Source organism: Thalassophryne amazonica, chromosome 17 (genome assembly GCF_902500255.1).
Source record: "Thalassophryne amazonica chromosome 17, fThaAma1.1, whole genome shotgun sequence".
NCBI classification, from domain to species: Eukaryota; Metazoa; Chordata; class Actinopteri; order Batrachoidiformes; family Batrachoididae; genus Thalassophryne; species Thalassophryne amazonica.
The window spans coordinates 29,812,551-29,826,384 of NC_047119.1; the positions used below are offsets into that span (position 1 = coordinate 29,812,551).

The 13,834-nt window shown below is 40.7% G+C and overlaps 1 protein-coding gene across 1 annotated transcript in view; it reads right to left on the reverse strand.

The window, feature by feature from the left end:
* Positions 1–13,834, reverse strand: part of LOC117529259 (WD repeat-containing protein 70) — a 94,629-nt gene that overhangs the window by 72,239 nt on the left and 8,556 nt on the right. Inside the window, 1 exon segment of the mRNA XM_034191992.1 lies at positions 6,930–7,006. Within this exon segment, the coding sequence (XP_034047883.1) occupies positions 6,930–7,006 (77 nt within the window).

Sequence of the window (13,834 nt, forward strand, 5' to 3'; positions counted from 1 at the left end):
CCTTGTGGAACTCCATAATTAACTTTAGTCTGTGAAGATTCCCCATTTACATGAACAAATTGTAATCTATTAGACAAATATGATTCAAACCACAGCAGCGCAGTGCCTTTAATACCTATGGCATGCTCTAATCTCTGTAATAAAATTTTATGGTCAACAGTATCAAAAGCAGCACTGAGGTCTAACAGAACAAGCACAGAGATGAGTCCACTTTCCGAGGCCATAAGAAGATCATTTGTAACCTTCACTAATGCTGTTTCTGTACTATGATGAATTCTAAAACCTGACTGAAACTCTTCAAATAGACCATTCCTCTGCAGATGATCAGTTAGCTGTTTTACAACTACCCTTTCAAGAATTTTTGAGAGAAAAGGAAGGTTGGAGATTGGCCTATAATTAGCTAAGATAGCTCGGTCAAGTGATGGCTTTTTAAGTAATGGTTTAATTACTGCCACCTTAAAAGCCTGTGGTACATAGCCAACTAACAAAGATAGATTGATCATATTTAAGATCGAAGCATTAAATAATGGTAGGGCTTCCTTGAGCAGCCTGGTAGGAATGGGGTCTAATAAACATGTTGATGGTTTGGATGAAGTAACTAATGAAAATAACTCAGACTGAACAATCGGAGTGAAAGAGTCTAACCAAATACCGGCATCACTGAAAGCAGCCAAAGATAACGATACGTCTTTGGGATGGTTATGAGTAATTTTTTCTCTAATAGTTAAAATTTTGTTAGCAAAGAAAGTCATGAAGTCATTACTAGTTAAAGTTAATGGAATACTCAGCTCAATAGAGCTCTGACTCTTTGTCAGCCTGGCTACAGTGCTGAAAAGAAACCTGGGGTTGTTCTTATTTTCTTCAATTAGTGATGAGTAGAAAGATGTCCTAGCTTTACGGAGGGCTTTTTTATAGAGCAACAGACTCTTTTTCCAGGCTAAGTGAAGATCTTCTAAATTAGTGAGACGCCATTTCCTCTCCAACTTACGGGTTATCTGCTTTAAGCTACAAGTTTGTGAGTTATACCACGGAGTCAGACACTTCTGATTTAAAGCTCTCTTTTTTAGAGGAGCTACAGCATCCAAAGTTGTCTTCAATGAGGATGTAAAACTATTGACAAGATACTCTATCTCACTTACAGAGTTTAGGTAGCTACTCTGCACTGTGTTGGTATATGGCATTAGAGAACATAAAGAAGGAATCATATCCTTAAACCTAGTTACAGCGCTTTCTGAAAGACTTCTAGTGTAATGAAACTTATTCCCCACTGCTGGGTAGTCCATCAGAGTAAATGTAAATGTTATTAAGAAATGATCAGACAGAAGGGAGTTTTCAGGGAATACTGTTAAGTCTTCTATTTCCATACCATAAGTCAGAACAAGATCTAAGATATGATTAAAGTGGTGGGTGGACTCATTTACTTTTTGAGCAAAGCCAATAGAGTCTAATAATAGATTAAATGCAGTGTTGAGGCTGTCATTCTCAGCATCTGTGTGGATGTTAAAATCGCCCACTATAATTATCTTATCTGAGCTAAGCACTAAGTCAGACAAAAGGTCTGAAAATTCACAGAGAAACTCACAGTAACGACCAGGTGGACGATAGATAATAACAAATAAAACTGGTTTTTGGGACTTCCAATTTGGATGGACAAGACTAAGAGTCAAGCTTTCAAATGAATTAAAGCTCTGTCTGGGTTTTTGATTAATTAATAAGCTGGAATGGAAGACTGCTGCTAATCCTCCGCCCCGGCCCGTGCTACGAGCATTCTGACAGTTAGTGTGACTCGGGGGTGTTGACTCATTTAAACTAACATATTCATCCTGCTGTAACCAGGTTTCTGTAAGGCAGAATAAATCAATATGTTGATCAATTATTATATCATTTACCAACAGGGACTTAGAAGAGAGAGACCTAATGTTTAATAGACCACATTTAACTGTTTTAGTCTGTGGTGCAGTTGAAGGTGCTATATTATTTTTTCTTTTTGAATTTTTATGCTTAAATAGATTTTTGCTGGTTATTGGTAGTCTGGGAGCAGGCATCGTCTCTACGGGGATGGGGTAATGAGGGTATGGCAGGGGGAGAGAAGCTGCAGAGAGGTGTGTAAGACTACAACTCTGCTTCCTGGTCCCAACCCTGGATAGTCACGGTGATATTGTGTATGTGGAAAAAGTTTTAGATCTTTGAGTTCATCTCATACAAAATGGAAGCAAAACCAAAAGTGCTGCGTTTATATTTTTGTTGAGTGTATATCATGGACCAAGCACATTACAACTCATCCCATGGTAAATACTGCTTGCTTATAATAAAAATTAAAAATTTAAGTTGCTTCCCCCCACCCCAGTGACCTTGGCGTTTTACCTTCTAACACCCAAAATCAATATACAGAGGTGGGTAACCCCAAATTCACTGAGTAAAAGTCCAAACACATGTTTCTTCCATCCACCCAACCAGCTGGTGTGTTAGTGTTAAGAACTCCAGCATGGAGAAGGTTCAAGGAGACAACCCATGTTTCACCTGGCTGCAGCAGGCAGATGGTTACTTTTGAGAGGTGCAGATGGCCTGGATGTCTGCCTAGGTGGATGCCATTCAGGAACCAAGGCGGTTGCGTGTTGTAGCGGATGCAGTGCATGCTTCCCAACCTGACTAATGGAGCCCTCTGACCTTCTCATGCATAACATATGTACACTGTACATTTGGTAGATACGTATGTTAGTTGTTATTGTCCTCAAAAGCACATTTTTGCCACCCCGCCCCAACATTTTGAGATGATCAACAAACCCATCCTGGGGAAAACATGAAAAGTAACAAACAAATAGATGAGGAACGTGACAACAGTACTCCTGCTACCTTGGTAGGTCGAGGAGTAAAAACAGATTTTCCTACTTACTGTATTTAATGAGATTAAACAAAAACAAATGTTAAGTTGCCCAATATTTAAAAAAAGAAAAATGTAAGCACTGGTGTTGAGGACATCTGCACAAAAAAAAAAAAATTAACAATGACTGATTTCTAGGATTTAAGCAAGCAGCAGAATGCAATCATGGATGCTCTCCAGTTCTTCAATATGTGTTATGTTTCATAACTTGTGCTACACCCATGTGTTTGAGCAGACAAAAAGTTTACTCCTGAGCAGTAATATGACCAGCCATGCTGTCCTTTGGGTCTACTTCCATATAGGTTGCATCCAAGTCCAGCTGCAGCCCTGACAGCACGCCAATACAAAGGGAATCCCTGGCATTCAAACTTTGTGCAAACATTCCTCAAATTGTGTGTATTTCAATGTGCGCATGTGTGTCTTAAAGGCTCAACAAAACTAACATGTGGGCCCAATTAGAACGCCGCCATTTGTCCTGTATGCTGCCCAAGTGGCTGAAATTTCAGTCACAAAAAAGCACATAACATGAATTTTTGATAGCTCGTCTGAGGAACCATAAAAACAAAAAACAACAAAAAAAAACTGTATTCTGCTTAAACAAAGCCTTCAGAATAACTGAAAATATAACAGATTCCCCCCAGTTTAAACTAAAAGAAAAACACCAAAGAATTACTGAGTAGTGTCAGATCAAAATTTGCTCCATTTCAAAAAAGCTGCAATTCAAAATATCCCATATTGTTTTTGTGTATGTCAATTTTAGTGTCAGCAAGTTACACATCCACAGAGTACAATCACCACATTTTTACTTTCCAAGCTTCCAAGAGACTTTTTTTTAACAGTCAGAGTTTCAAGACATCAAGGCGGATTCTGTGCTTAATACACATTCCGCTCCTTTGATCAAACATGAATTCTGTTGGAAAATGTACCTACTTTTTTTTTTTTTAAACAATAACACAGTTCCCCATTCAGCCGGGATAATTGCCAAAGCTGGTGCTTTCGTGAATGGCTTTATTGGGACCTCTTCCTCTCTACAAAAAAAGGCCGGGTTGACAAAATAATACAAAGAGCTGGGAGACGAGCATATGAATGAGATTCCATACAAATGCACAGCCCTTTAATTAAAGAGCTGGGCGGTCCAGTGATCATCGTTAATAACCTTTTCAAATAAACACCACAAAGGCACTCTCACTGGGCTGAGATGAGGAAAAAAGACAGAATACCTAACAAGTGTTGGTGCGATGTATAAGCAGTCTCAGCTAGTAGCAGGAACCCACTGGTACTAATGGCTGAGTGCTGGTCCATTCTTAAGAAATACTCTGAATGCAGTCAAGATTATCTGCATGTGAACGAATCCCAACGACAACTTCAACTCATCCGTATTCCGTTTTGCTTACTGTCTTGATGGTTCCTCATCATTTGCATAGTTCGTGTACAGTCAGCGTAGCGTTTGATTGTCATCCAATTTTGTCCAAACTCCCAAGTTCGACGTCGTGCATGAACATTGACGCTATCTGAACGGATCAACAACTAAAGAACCGACGAGCTGAACGAGATTCGTCCATCTGTGGGACGAAACACAATGTAGTCATACAGAAACAATAGTGGTAAGAATGTTTTATCAACTGCTTTAACTATTTATGCACATTCCAGCTGTCTGTGGCTGGAGAGGCTATGCACACACACAAACTGCTGTATGTATGTTTGCATGGCGTCTGTGGCTGGAATGTTCCAGTCACACAACGTGCATGTGTACACATGTTTTTGTGAAGATAGACCTGTTGTCAAGACAACTCTCGCACCTGTACGTGCTGTGGAGAGCGCAGACATGATTACAGGCTGGCTGATACCCGCTGTCAAGTCACGTCATCATGAATGTTTTGTTTTGATTTTGTTTAAAGCGTCAAGGTCGCCATTCGCCATTCATTTTTCTTTTCTTGGTTTCGATTTTGTTTCGTTCTTTTATGCGCTCTGGGCTCACAGGCTTTTCGGTGATGGGAGAAGTGCAAGCTCATTCGTCCACTTTTTCCTCAACGATTTGTGACTTTGTGACTTTTTTTCCTTCGTTCAGCTAATGCCGTATGCCGTGTGACCGGGCCCTTAGAAAAACATGGAGCCAGTACTGGTGTTTTGAGCTCAGTTTTCTTTTTTCCCCTGATAATAGTGTAAATATAAAGGCTTTGAGGGCGCTGGTGTTGGTGCTTAGCCACAGATTCTGCAGCGTGAAGCAGAAGACAGTCTATGACTTCCTGTGGATGGGGAGGCAGTCTGATGTAGATTACTTACCCAGCTAAGGCTGGTACCTATGGTACCTATTTACAGCTGGGTGAACTGAGACAATGCAGACAAAGTGCATGTGCACTTTTACACCTATTAAAAATATACAGGCTGAAACTCCGGAGGAAATGTGAGAAATGACAGTGACTTTTCACTGGTCAGTTTGAGGGAAAGCAGGTACACCTCATAAACAGCAAGTGCAGCAAGTCTGCATTAAGCCACGGCGCCATGAGCAAAAGTTGATAAGTTTACAATTGACGTGATGTTTTTCTGCAGAAGGTTTTTACAAACAACAGTTCAGTAATTGTGATCTTTAGCCTTTTGATTCCAAAATCAAAACACTTCCTGGGGTCATCATGCCAAATACAAACAGCATGTTTGGTTACAATCAGGCAATTAGCAAAGAACTTCTTGCACCATAAGATTTTTATAAAGTAGGCTACAGTGACCTTGACCTTTGACCCCAAAGAGAATACACTTCTTAGGGTAAATATACCTAACACAAATACCAAGTTTGGTGAAAATCACCCAGTGACAAAAGACATCATTGTGTTCACAAGATTTTATGACGTACACTCCAGTAACATTGACCTTTTAAACCCAAAACTAATAGCCTTCTTTGGGTCACTATTTATATGCATATAGAAGTTTTCATGACAAACTTCTCTCGCTCACAAATAAAATATTGCATGACAGACTGACTCACTGCTCGCACATAGTGACGTCTACTTCACTGAGCGCACCGTGGAGTAATACCAAGAGAGCACTTTATCACAAAACTCTTGGCAAATAAACATAAAAGAAAAGAAAACTGGCATCAGTTTAGAGGAACAGCTTCTTCCACCTATATGATTCTTTCCTTTCTTCAACGCTTTCAAATGCGTGGGAGTAAAGCTGCTGAAAAGACCTGCTCTGCTGTTGTTGAAAGCTCCTCATACGCAGCTGCTCTCCCTGTGAATGGTTCCCCGTGCGCTCCTCTCTGCTGTTCTCCTCTGAGTTGGCCACGGGCAACACCCAGTGCTAACGTGCCAGGGGAGGATTTCCAGAGCCTCACTAAGAGCAAAATAAACCAACTTCCACATCTGGGATAGTAGTAACACTGGTAAACACTGGGCCTCGGCCTGCCCACAAAGTCGGGCCCTTCCTTCCACTTAATGATGATAGCTCTCACTTTTTTGCACTGCTGCCTGTCACACTCGCTTAAACTCATTGCTATGCTCTTACTCAATGTCGCATGTGGTCACTAGCTGTAAATATTCACACACATACACGCACACTCACCCCTATGCAGACTAGGGCACCATATAGCAGGCAAAAATCAGCACATCACAATCTGTACTGTATCAGAATACTCAGGACCTGGATGATCTACTACCTTCAGTATGCAAACAGACTACATTACACTATCATATGATGCAGCTCCGAAACAGTGGACATGCATGAAAACATCCAGATTGATGGGCGCATCTTTCATCGAGGGCAGTGATGGAATGATGGACCTGAATTGCATGTTCTGATGGTGGGAGGAGACTGGAATGAAAGTGAGGAAGCAAACATTTTTACAGGGAGAACATGCAAACCACACCGGAAGCATGTTTGCCGTGAAAATCAACCGCAAGATGTTTATGCTATGAGGAAAGAGTGCTAACCAATGCACCCTTGTGTTTGGACTGTTCCTTCCAGTAACTATTTACCGTATTACTCTATTAATTATACTTTACACACAGAGAGCACACAGAGTAAATGGTTCTGGCTGCCGTTATTTAAAACTCACCCATCATTAGAACAGGTCATGAACTCTCCTTTAATCTTGGGATGCCAGCAGCCATCATTCAGCATGGCCGTGTGGCCCTAAGACAAGAGCAGAAGGTGAAAACAATCAAACTCTGCACTTTCAAGCTTCATGTATCTTCAGAGGAGCAGCACACTGCTCTGAATCATGTGGTGTAAAGTGGATGCCTTCAGCAGCACGAGCGTTTCAAGCTGCTTCCTACCAGCCTGCAAATGTTTTCAAACACATTTGATATTTCGCTACCAGATGCAGCCATTGTAACAATTAAGAGCTGGATGAAACATTAAAGTGGAGCTGTTGCCAGAAGGAACCAGCAAAGTTGAGTATTTAAGACGTCTTCTTCGAGACTGCCGTGACTTCTTTTGCCATCTTTGTTTTGTTTATCTTCATTGTTACATCTCAGGGCAAAATACAGAGAAATAGCAAGCCATGTCTATTTTGCACCGGAAAGTACCTGGAAGACAGCGAGTGTTGCAGTGTCTGACTGCACATTAAAGGATCCTAATGGAAGTGCAAGTCCTCCTTCGAACTTTTACTGGATTTCGTGAGGATCTACCATGAAGCTACCATATTTACATGATGCCACAACCCAGGAAGTCAAGTCATGTTGGGGGCACCTATATGGGTCACCATAAACAATAAAAAAAAGTGTAAAAACCAAACAAAAAACAAGTATGTCAGACCATACAATCCACTGTCAGCAGTGCACTTGCCAACCAATACCCAGCTGATGGTGACAGGGAAGAAGGTGGGAATGAAAGGGACAAAGACACTTTGGATCCATGTAGAAGACCAAGGGTGATGCTCCACTGCTTGTGAGTGCTATTATGGCCAGAATGGAGGATCACCGTGTCCATATCTAGGTTCATGGTTGTCTCTAGTGCACTGACATGGGATTCCCAAAACTCATTAAGTCCAGGCTGATGATGCACAGGTCCTAGATGCTGGTGAGGAAGAACTTGTGCATCATCAGCCTGGCCTTATTGACCTGCAAGAAAGCCTGTGTCAATGTGCTACAAACATCACCCACCATCACCAGGTATGGGGACTGTGGTTCTACAGTCCAGTCACAAGAGCAAAGGACCCAAGGAATGGTGCCCCTGTAAGACAGCAGGAGCTGCATTCACGAGCAGTGAAGGTGGAGGAATAGCCTTCACTAGCAGTGAAGCCAAGACAATGGAGGCTGTAGAAGCGCAGTTGAGAAGTAACAGCCTGGATGGACAGCAGTACCTACAACTAAAATGACTCATTGACAACTATGTGGATATTTCTCCAACCAGAATCGAGGAATGTCAGCAGAAAGTGCTACACCAACATCTTACTGAGACTGGCGTGGCTCAGTCCATGTGACTGCAGTTCCCACAATTGATATTGTTTTCTAATTAACCAATGTTAGAAGACATTTTAGAATTACATGAAGCTATAATGACCTAAAACATGAAAATCTTCGGTATTTGAGTCACGCTTCAACTTGTATTTACATTGCAGATGTCTCTGATATGGGCCAACATTCAGGTTTGCCAGTTCAGACTGTAAACTGCAAACCTTTCCTCAACCAGAATCCAGAAGAATAACCAAATAAGAAGACCCTCCCCCATTCTCTGGTCAAAGAGGAGCACTCCAAAGAGGCTCCAGAAGCAACATCCCATTATTTGCAAGCAGCATTTTCAAGAACAGACAGCTTTGCTTGAGCAAAAGTTGACCAAATGACATTGGTATGCGTGGAACAGGAAGAGAGGCTTGCCTGTTCACTGTCAAACACTTTAAGCACGCCACTTTAGCAACCGATAAAGGCCAATACTTGGGTCTTGCTGTTTTACGACTAAAAGCACTAATGACCAATTGCCAGGTTGTTAAATTTAACGGTAAAACACACACTTGCTGTGTGATGAGGTTAAACCTCAAACAGTCTGGAAATGGCTTAACTACTTCCACACTCCAGTGTCCAACAGCATGACAATAAACAGCCTTATCCATCACAGGCACTTTGTGTTTAGAGCAAACGGAGCGCTACCTTGACAAGCAAATCTGATGGGACAACAAACTGCCAATGACTAAAGAGAAACAGACTGATATCTTGACTAACAAGACACAACCTGGGAAAGGAACCATCTAGCTGACGGGAAGGAACTGATACTTTTGAGAATTTTAAACATACAATAATTCCTGGAAGCCACATCATATAAATAAATAATCATTTGCTCCGTCTGTAGCTCTACCCTTCACAAAAAAGTCAAAATCAAAATCATCTATAACTTTGCAAGTTGTCCTTCCTAAAATGTTAAGTATTTTAATATCAAGCATATTAAATAAATTCCAGTTGATTTGATGTTTACGTATATTGCTTTTAATATTTCAGCCAATTCTCATGATAATTTTGTAGTAGCAGGTGAAAAATAATGCCCAAAAATTTGTACAAATTTCTGTGTATTTTTCAGCCAAATTCCCACGCCAAAAAATTCATGGCTTATCATCTGAGTGAAGAAAACAAAAAGTTGATATTTTATTTATATATTATTGTTAATCTAACCTACCCTACCTAACCCCAAGATGCCTTCCTGAATACTAAATGTCTATTGCACATCCTTGTGGGCATTCACAGTAATATGCACAAAGTATTGTGCTTAACATTTAGTACGACATAATATGAAACATGCCATGAGAATATTTTGACACCCATGTGCAAAATAAATAAAATCTCATTACTCAGCTTGAGCCTTTCTTTCAAGGCTGAGCAATCCTGATATTCTGTATCGCAAGTCAAAACACAACTGGCTGTGTACATCATTATTTCCAAAAACACAGCATCTATATTAACATCAGTCCTGCCTAACTACCTGCTACCTCATTAGTTAAGCCCTTTCACCTGCTCATTAATGCAAATACCTAATAATCAGTCAATCGTGTCAGAGACTCAGACATGTAGATGTAGTCGAGAGGATCTACTGCAGTTCAAACCAATCATCAGAAAGGAGAAGAAAGGTAATTTACCGTGCATCCAGAAAGTATTCACAGCACTTCACTTTTTCTACATTTTTACCTGAGACCAAAATATGGCCATCAGGTACTGCGAAGGCTTTGTGTCCATCCATCTGTGCTCAGAATAAGTCCATTCCTATTACTGCCAGGGTCTTCAAATTCACAGGGAGCATTCTTGAGCCACAGACCTTGGACAAGTTCAAAGACGGCTAATCCTGACCTATTTTAAGAGGTCAAAAAGTCACATTGACCTATTTTAAGAGGTCAATTGATCACATTCGGTTTCCTATTTTATGCTCATACAGCTGAGGGTATTTTAACATTGCATTATATTTTTATGTTACAGCTTTATTCCAAAATGGATGAAATTAATTTTTTCCCTTAAAATTCTACACACAATACCTCAAAGACAATGCGAAATAATTTTTTGGAGATTTTTGCAAATTTATTAAACATAAAGAAATCACATGTACATAAGTATTCACAGCCTTTGCCATGAAGCTCAAAACTGAGCTCAGGTGCATCCTGTTTCCACTGATCATCCGTCAGATGTTTGTACAGCATAATTGGAGTCCACCTGGGGAAAATTCAGTTGATTGGACATGATTTGGAAAGACACACACCTGTCTATATATAAGGTCCCACAGTTGACAGTGCATGTCAGAGCACAAACCAAGTATAAAGTCAAAGGAATTGTCTGTAGACCTCAGAGACAGGATTGTCTAGAGGCACAAATCTGGGGAAGGGTACATAAACATTTCTGATGCTGTGAAGGTCCCAATGAGCACAGTGGTGTCCATCATCTGCAAATGGAAGAAGTTCAGATCCACCAGGACTCTTCCTAGAGCTGGGCGTCCATCTAAATTGAGTGTTTGGGGGAGTAGGAACTTAGTCAGGGAGGTGACCAAGAACCTGATGGTCACTCTGTCAGAGCTGCAGCTTTTCTCTGTGGAGAGAGGAGAACCTTTCAGAAGGACAACCATCTCTGCAGCAATCCACCAATCAGGCCTGTATGATAAAGCGGCCAGACGGAAGCCAGTCAGTAAAAGGCACATGGCAGCCCACCTGGAGTTTGCCAAAAGCCACCAGAAGGACTATCAGAACATGAGAGACAAAATTCTCTGGTCTGATGAGACAAAGATTGAACTCTTTGGCCATCAGGTATTGTGAAGGCTTTGCTGTGAGGATGTTTTTCAGTGGCAGGAACTGGGAGACTAGTCAGGATTGAGGGAAAGATGAATGCAGCAATGTACAGAGACATCCTGGATGAAAACCTCCTCCGGAACACTCCTGACCTCAGACTGGGGAGACCGTTTATCTTTCAGCAGGTCAATGACCCCAAGCACACAGCCAAGATATCAAAGGAGTGGCTTCGGAACAACTCTGTGAATGTCCTTGACTGGCCCAGCCAGAGTCCAGACCTGAATTCGATTGAACACCTCTGGAGAGATATGAAAATGGCTGTGCACCAACGCTCAACATCCAACCTGATGGAGAGGTGCTGCAAAGAGGAATGGGCAAAACTGCCCAAAGATAGGTGCCCCAAGTTTGTGGCATCTTATTCAAGAAGGCTGTAATTGCTGCCAAAGGTACATCAACAAAGTATTGAGCAAAAGGTGTAAATATTTATGTACATGTGATTTCTTAGTTTATTACTTTTAATAAACTTGAAAAAATAAAAATCTTTTTTCATGTTGTCATTATGGGGTGTTGTGAGTAGAATTTTGAGGGGAAAAAATGAGTTTACTCCATTTTGGAATAAGGCTGTAACATAACAAAATGTGGAAAAAGTGAAGCACTGTGAATACTTTCTGGAATCACTGTAAGTAATTCTGAAAGTGGCTGGTTCAAGTATTTCAGAAATTGCTGATCTACTGGGATTTTCCCACACAACCATCTCTCAGTTTGACCGAGACTGGTCCAAAAAATAAGAAACAGCCAAGTGAGCAGCACTTCTCTGGGGGAAAATACCTTTTGATCGCAGAGGTTAGAGAAGAATAGCTAGACTGATTTCCAGTTGAATAAAAGGCACCAATAACTCCAATGACCACTCGTTACAATCAAGGTATGAATAAGAGTATCTCTCAAAGAGCAACATATCGAACCTTGAAGCACATGGGCTACAGTGGTGGTGGATCATGCCAGGTGCTGGTTCCATCAGTCAAGAGCAGGAAACTGAGGTTGCAGTGGGTACAAACTCACCAAAATTGGATAATGAAAGATTGGAAAAATCTTGCCTGGTCAGATAGTCTCAAATTTTGCTGAAACATTCAAATGGCAGAATTTGGCATAGACACACAACATGATCCATCCTGCCCTCGAACAAAAATTCCTGCCGCTGGTGCTTGTGGAAATGCCTGACACTGTCATGTCAATATGAAGCCAAATCTCAAAAGAACATTTCCAGTACCTTGTTGAATCCATGCCATGAAGAAGTAAGACAGGCAAAACAGTTCTGAAAACAAAAGGGGATCAACCAGGTACTGTCACGGTGTGTCCAATGAATTGGCCAGTGAGTGTATATTTCACATGAAGATTCTTATTTGGATAAGTATGAATTTCACTTGATAATTTTATGGGATTAGAGCGACTGGCAGGTTTCCTCAAGACCCCTATATTATCTTAATAGCATCTGAGAATTTTGCCTTAATGTTACAAAAAGCCCATCTCACTAAGTAAAATGAAAAATTCAGTCAGTATCTGAATCAAAAATGATCATTCCACCCAAAAGTATGAAAATAAGACGGAAACTTAAGCAATCATGCTGAATGACAGGTAGATGTGAATGTGCATTACAATATACAACCCTGGCAAAAATTATGGAATCACCGGCCTCGGAGGATGTTCATCCAGTTGTTTAATTTTGTAGAAAAAAAGCAAATCACAGACATGACACAAAACTAAAGTCATTTCAAATGGCAACTTTCTGGCTTTAAGAAACACTGTAAGAAATCAGGAAAAAAAAATTGTGGCAGTCAGTAACGGTTACTTTTTTAGACCAAGCAGAGGGAAAAAAAATATGGAATCACTCAATTCTGAGGAATAAATTATGGAATCATGAAAAACAAAAGAACGCTCCAACACATCACTAGTATTTTGTTGCACCACCTCTGGCTTTTACAACAGCTTGCAGTCTCTGAGGCATGGACTTATGAGTTACAAACAGTACTCTTCATCAATCTGGCTCCAACTTTCTCTTATTGCTGTTGCCAGATCAGCTTTGCAGGTTGGAGCCTTGTCATGGACCATTTTCTTCAACTTCCACCAAAGATTTTCAATTGGATTAAGATCCGGACTATTTGCAGGCCATGACATTGCCCTATGTGTCTTTTTGCAAGGAATGTTTTCCACAGTTTTTGCTCTATGGCAGATGCATTATCATCTTGAAAATAATTTCATCATCCCCAAACATCCTTTCAATTGATGGGTTAAGAAAAGTGTCCAAAATATCAACGTAAACTTGTGCATTTATTGATGATGTGATGACAGCCATCTCGCCAGTGCCTTTACCTGACATGCAGCCCCATATCATCAATGACTGTGGAAATGTACGTTCTCTTCAGGCAGTCATCTTTATAAATCTCATTGGAATGGCACCAAACAAAAGTTCCAGCATCATCACCTTGCCCAATGCAGATTCGAGATTCATCGCTGAATATGACTTTCATCCAGTCATCCACAGTCCACGATTGCTTTTCCTTAGCCCATTGTAACCTTGTTTTTTTCTGTTTAGGTGTAATGATGGCTTTCGTTTAGCTTTCTGTATGTAAATCCCATTTCCTTTAGGTGGTTTCTTACAGTCGGTCACAGACGTTGACTCCAGTTTCCTCCCATTCGTTCCTCTTTTAAGAGTTTGATAATCCTCTCCTTTGTTTCAATTGACATCTCTCTTGTTGGAGCCATGATTC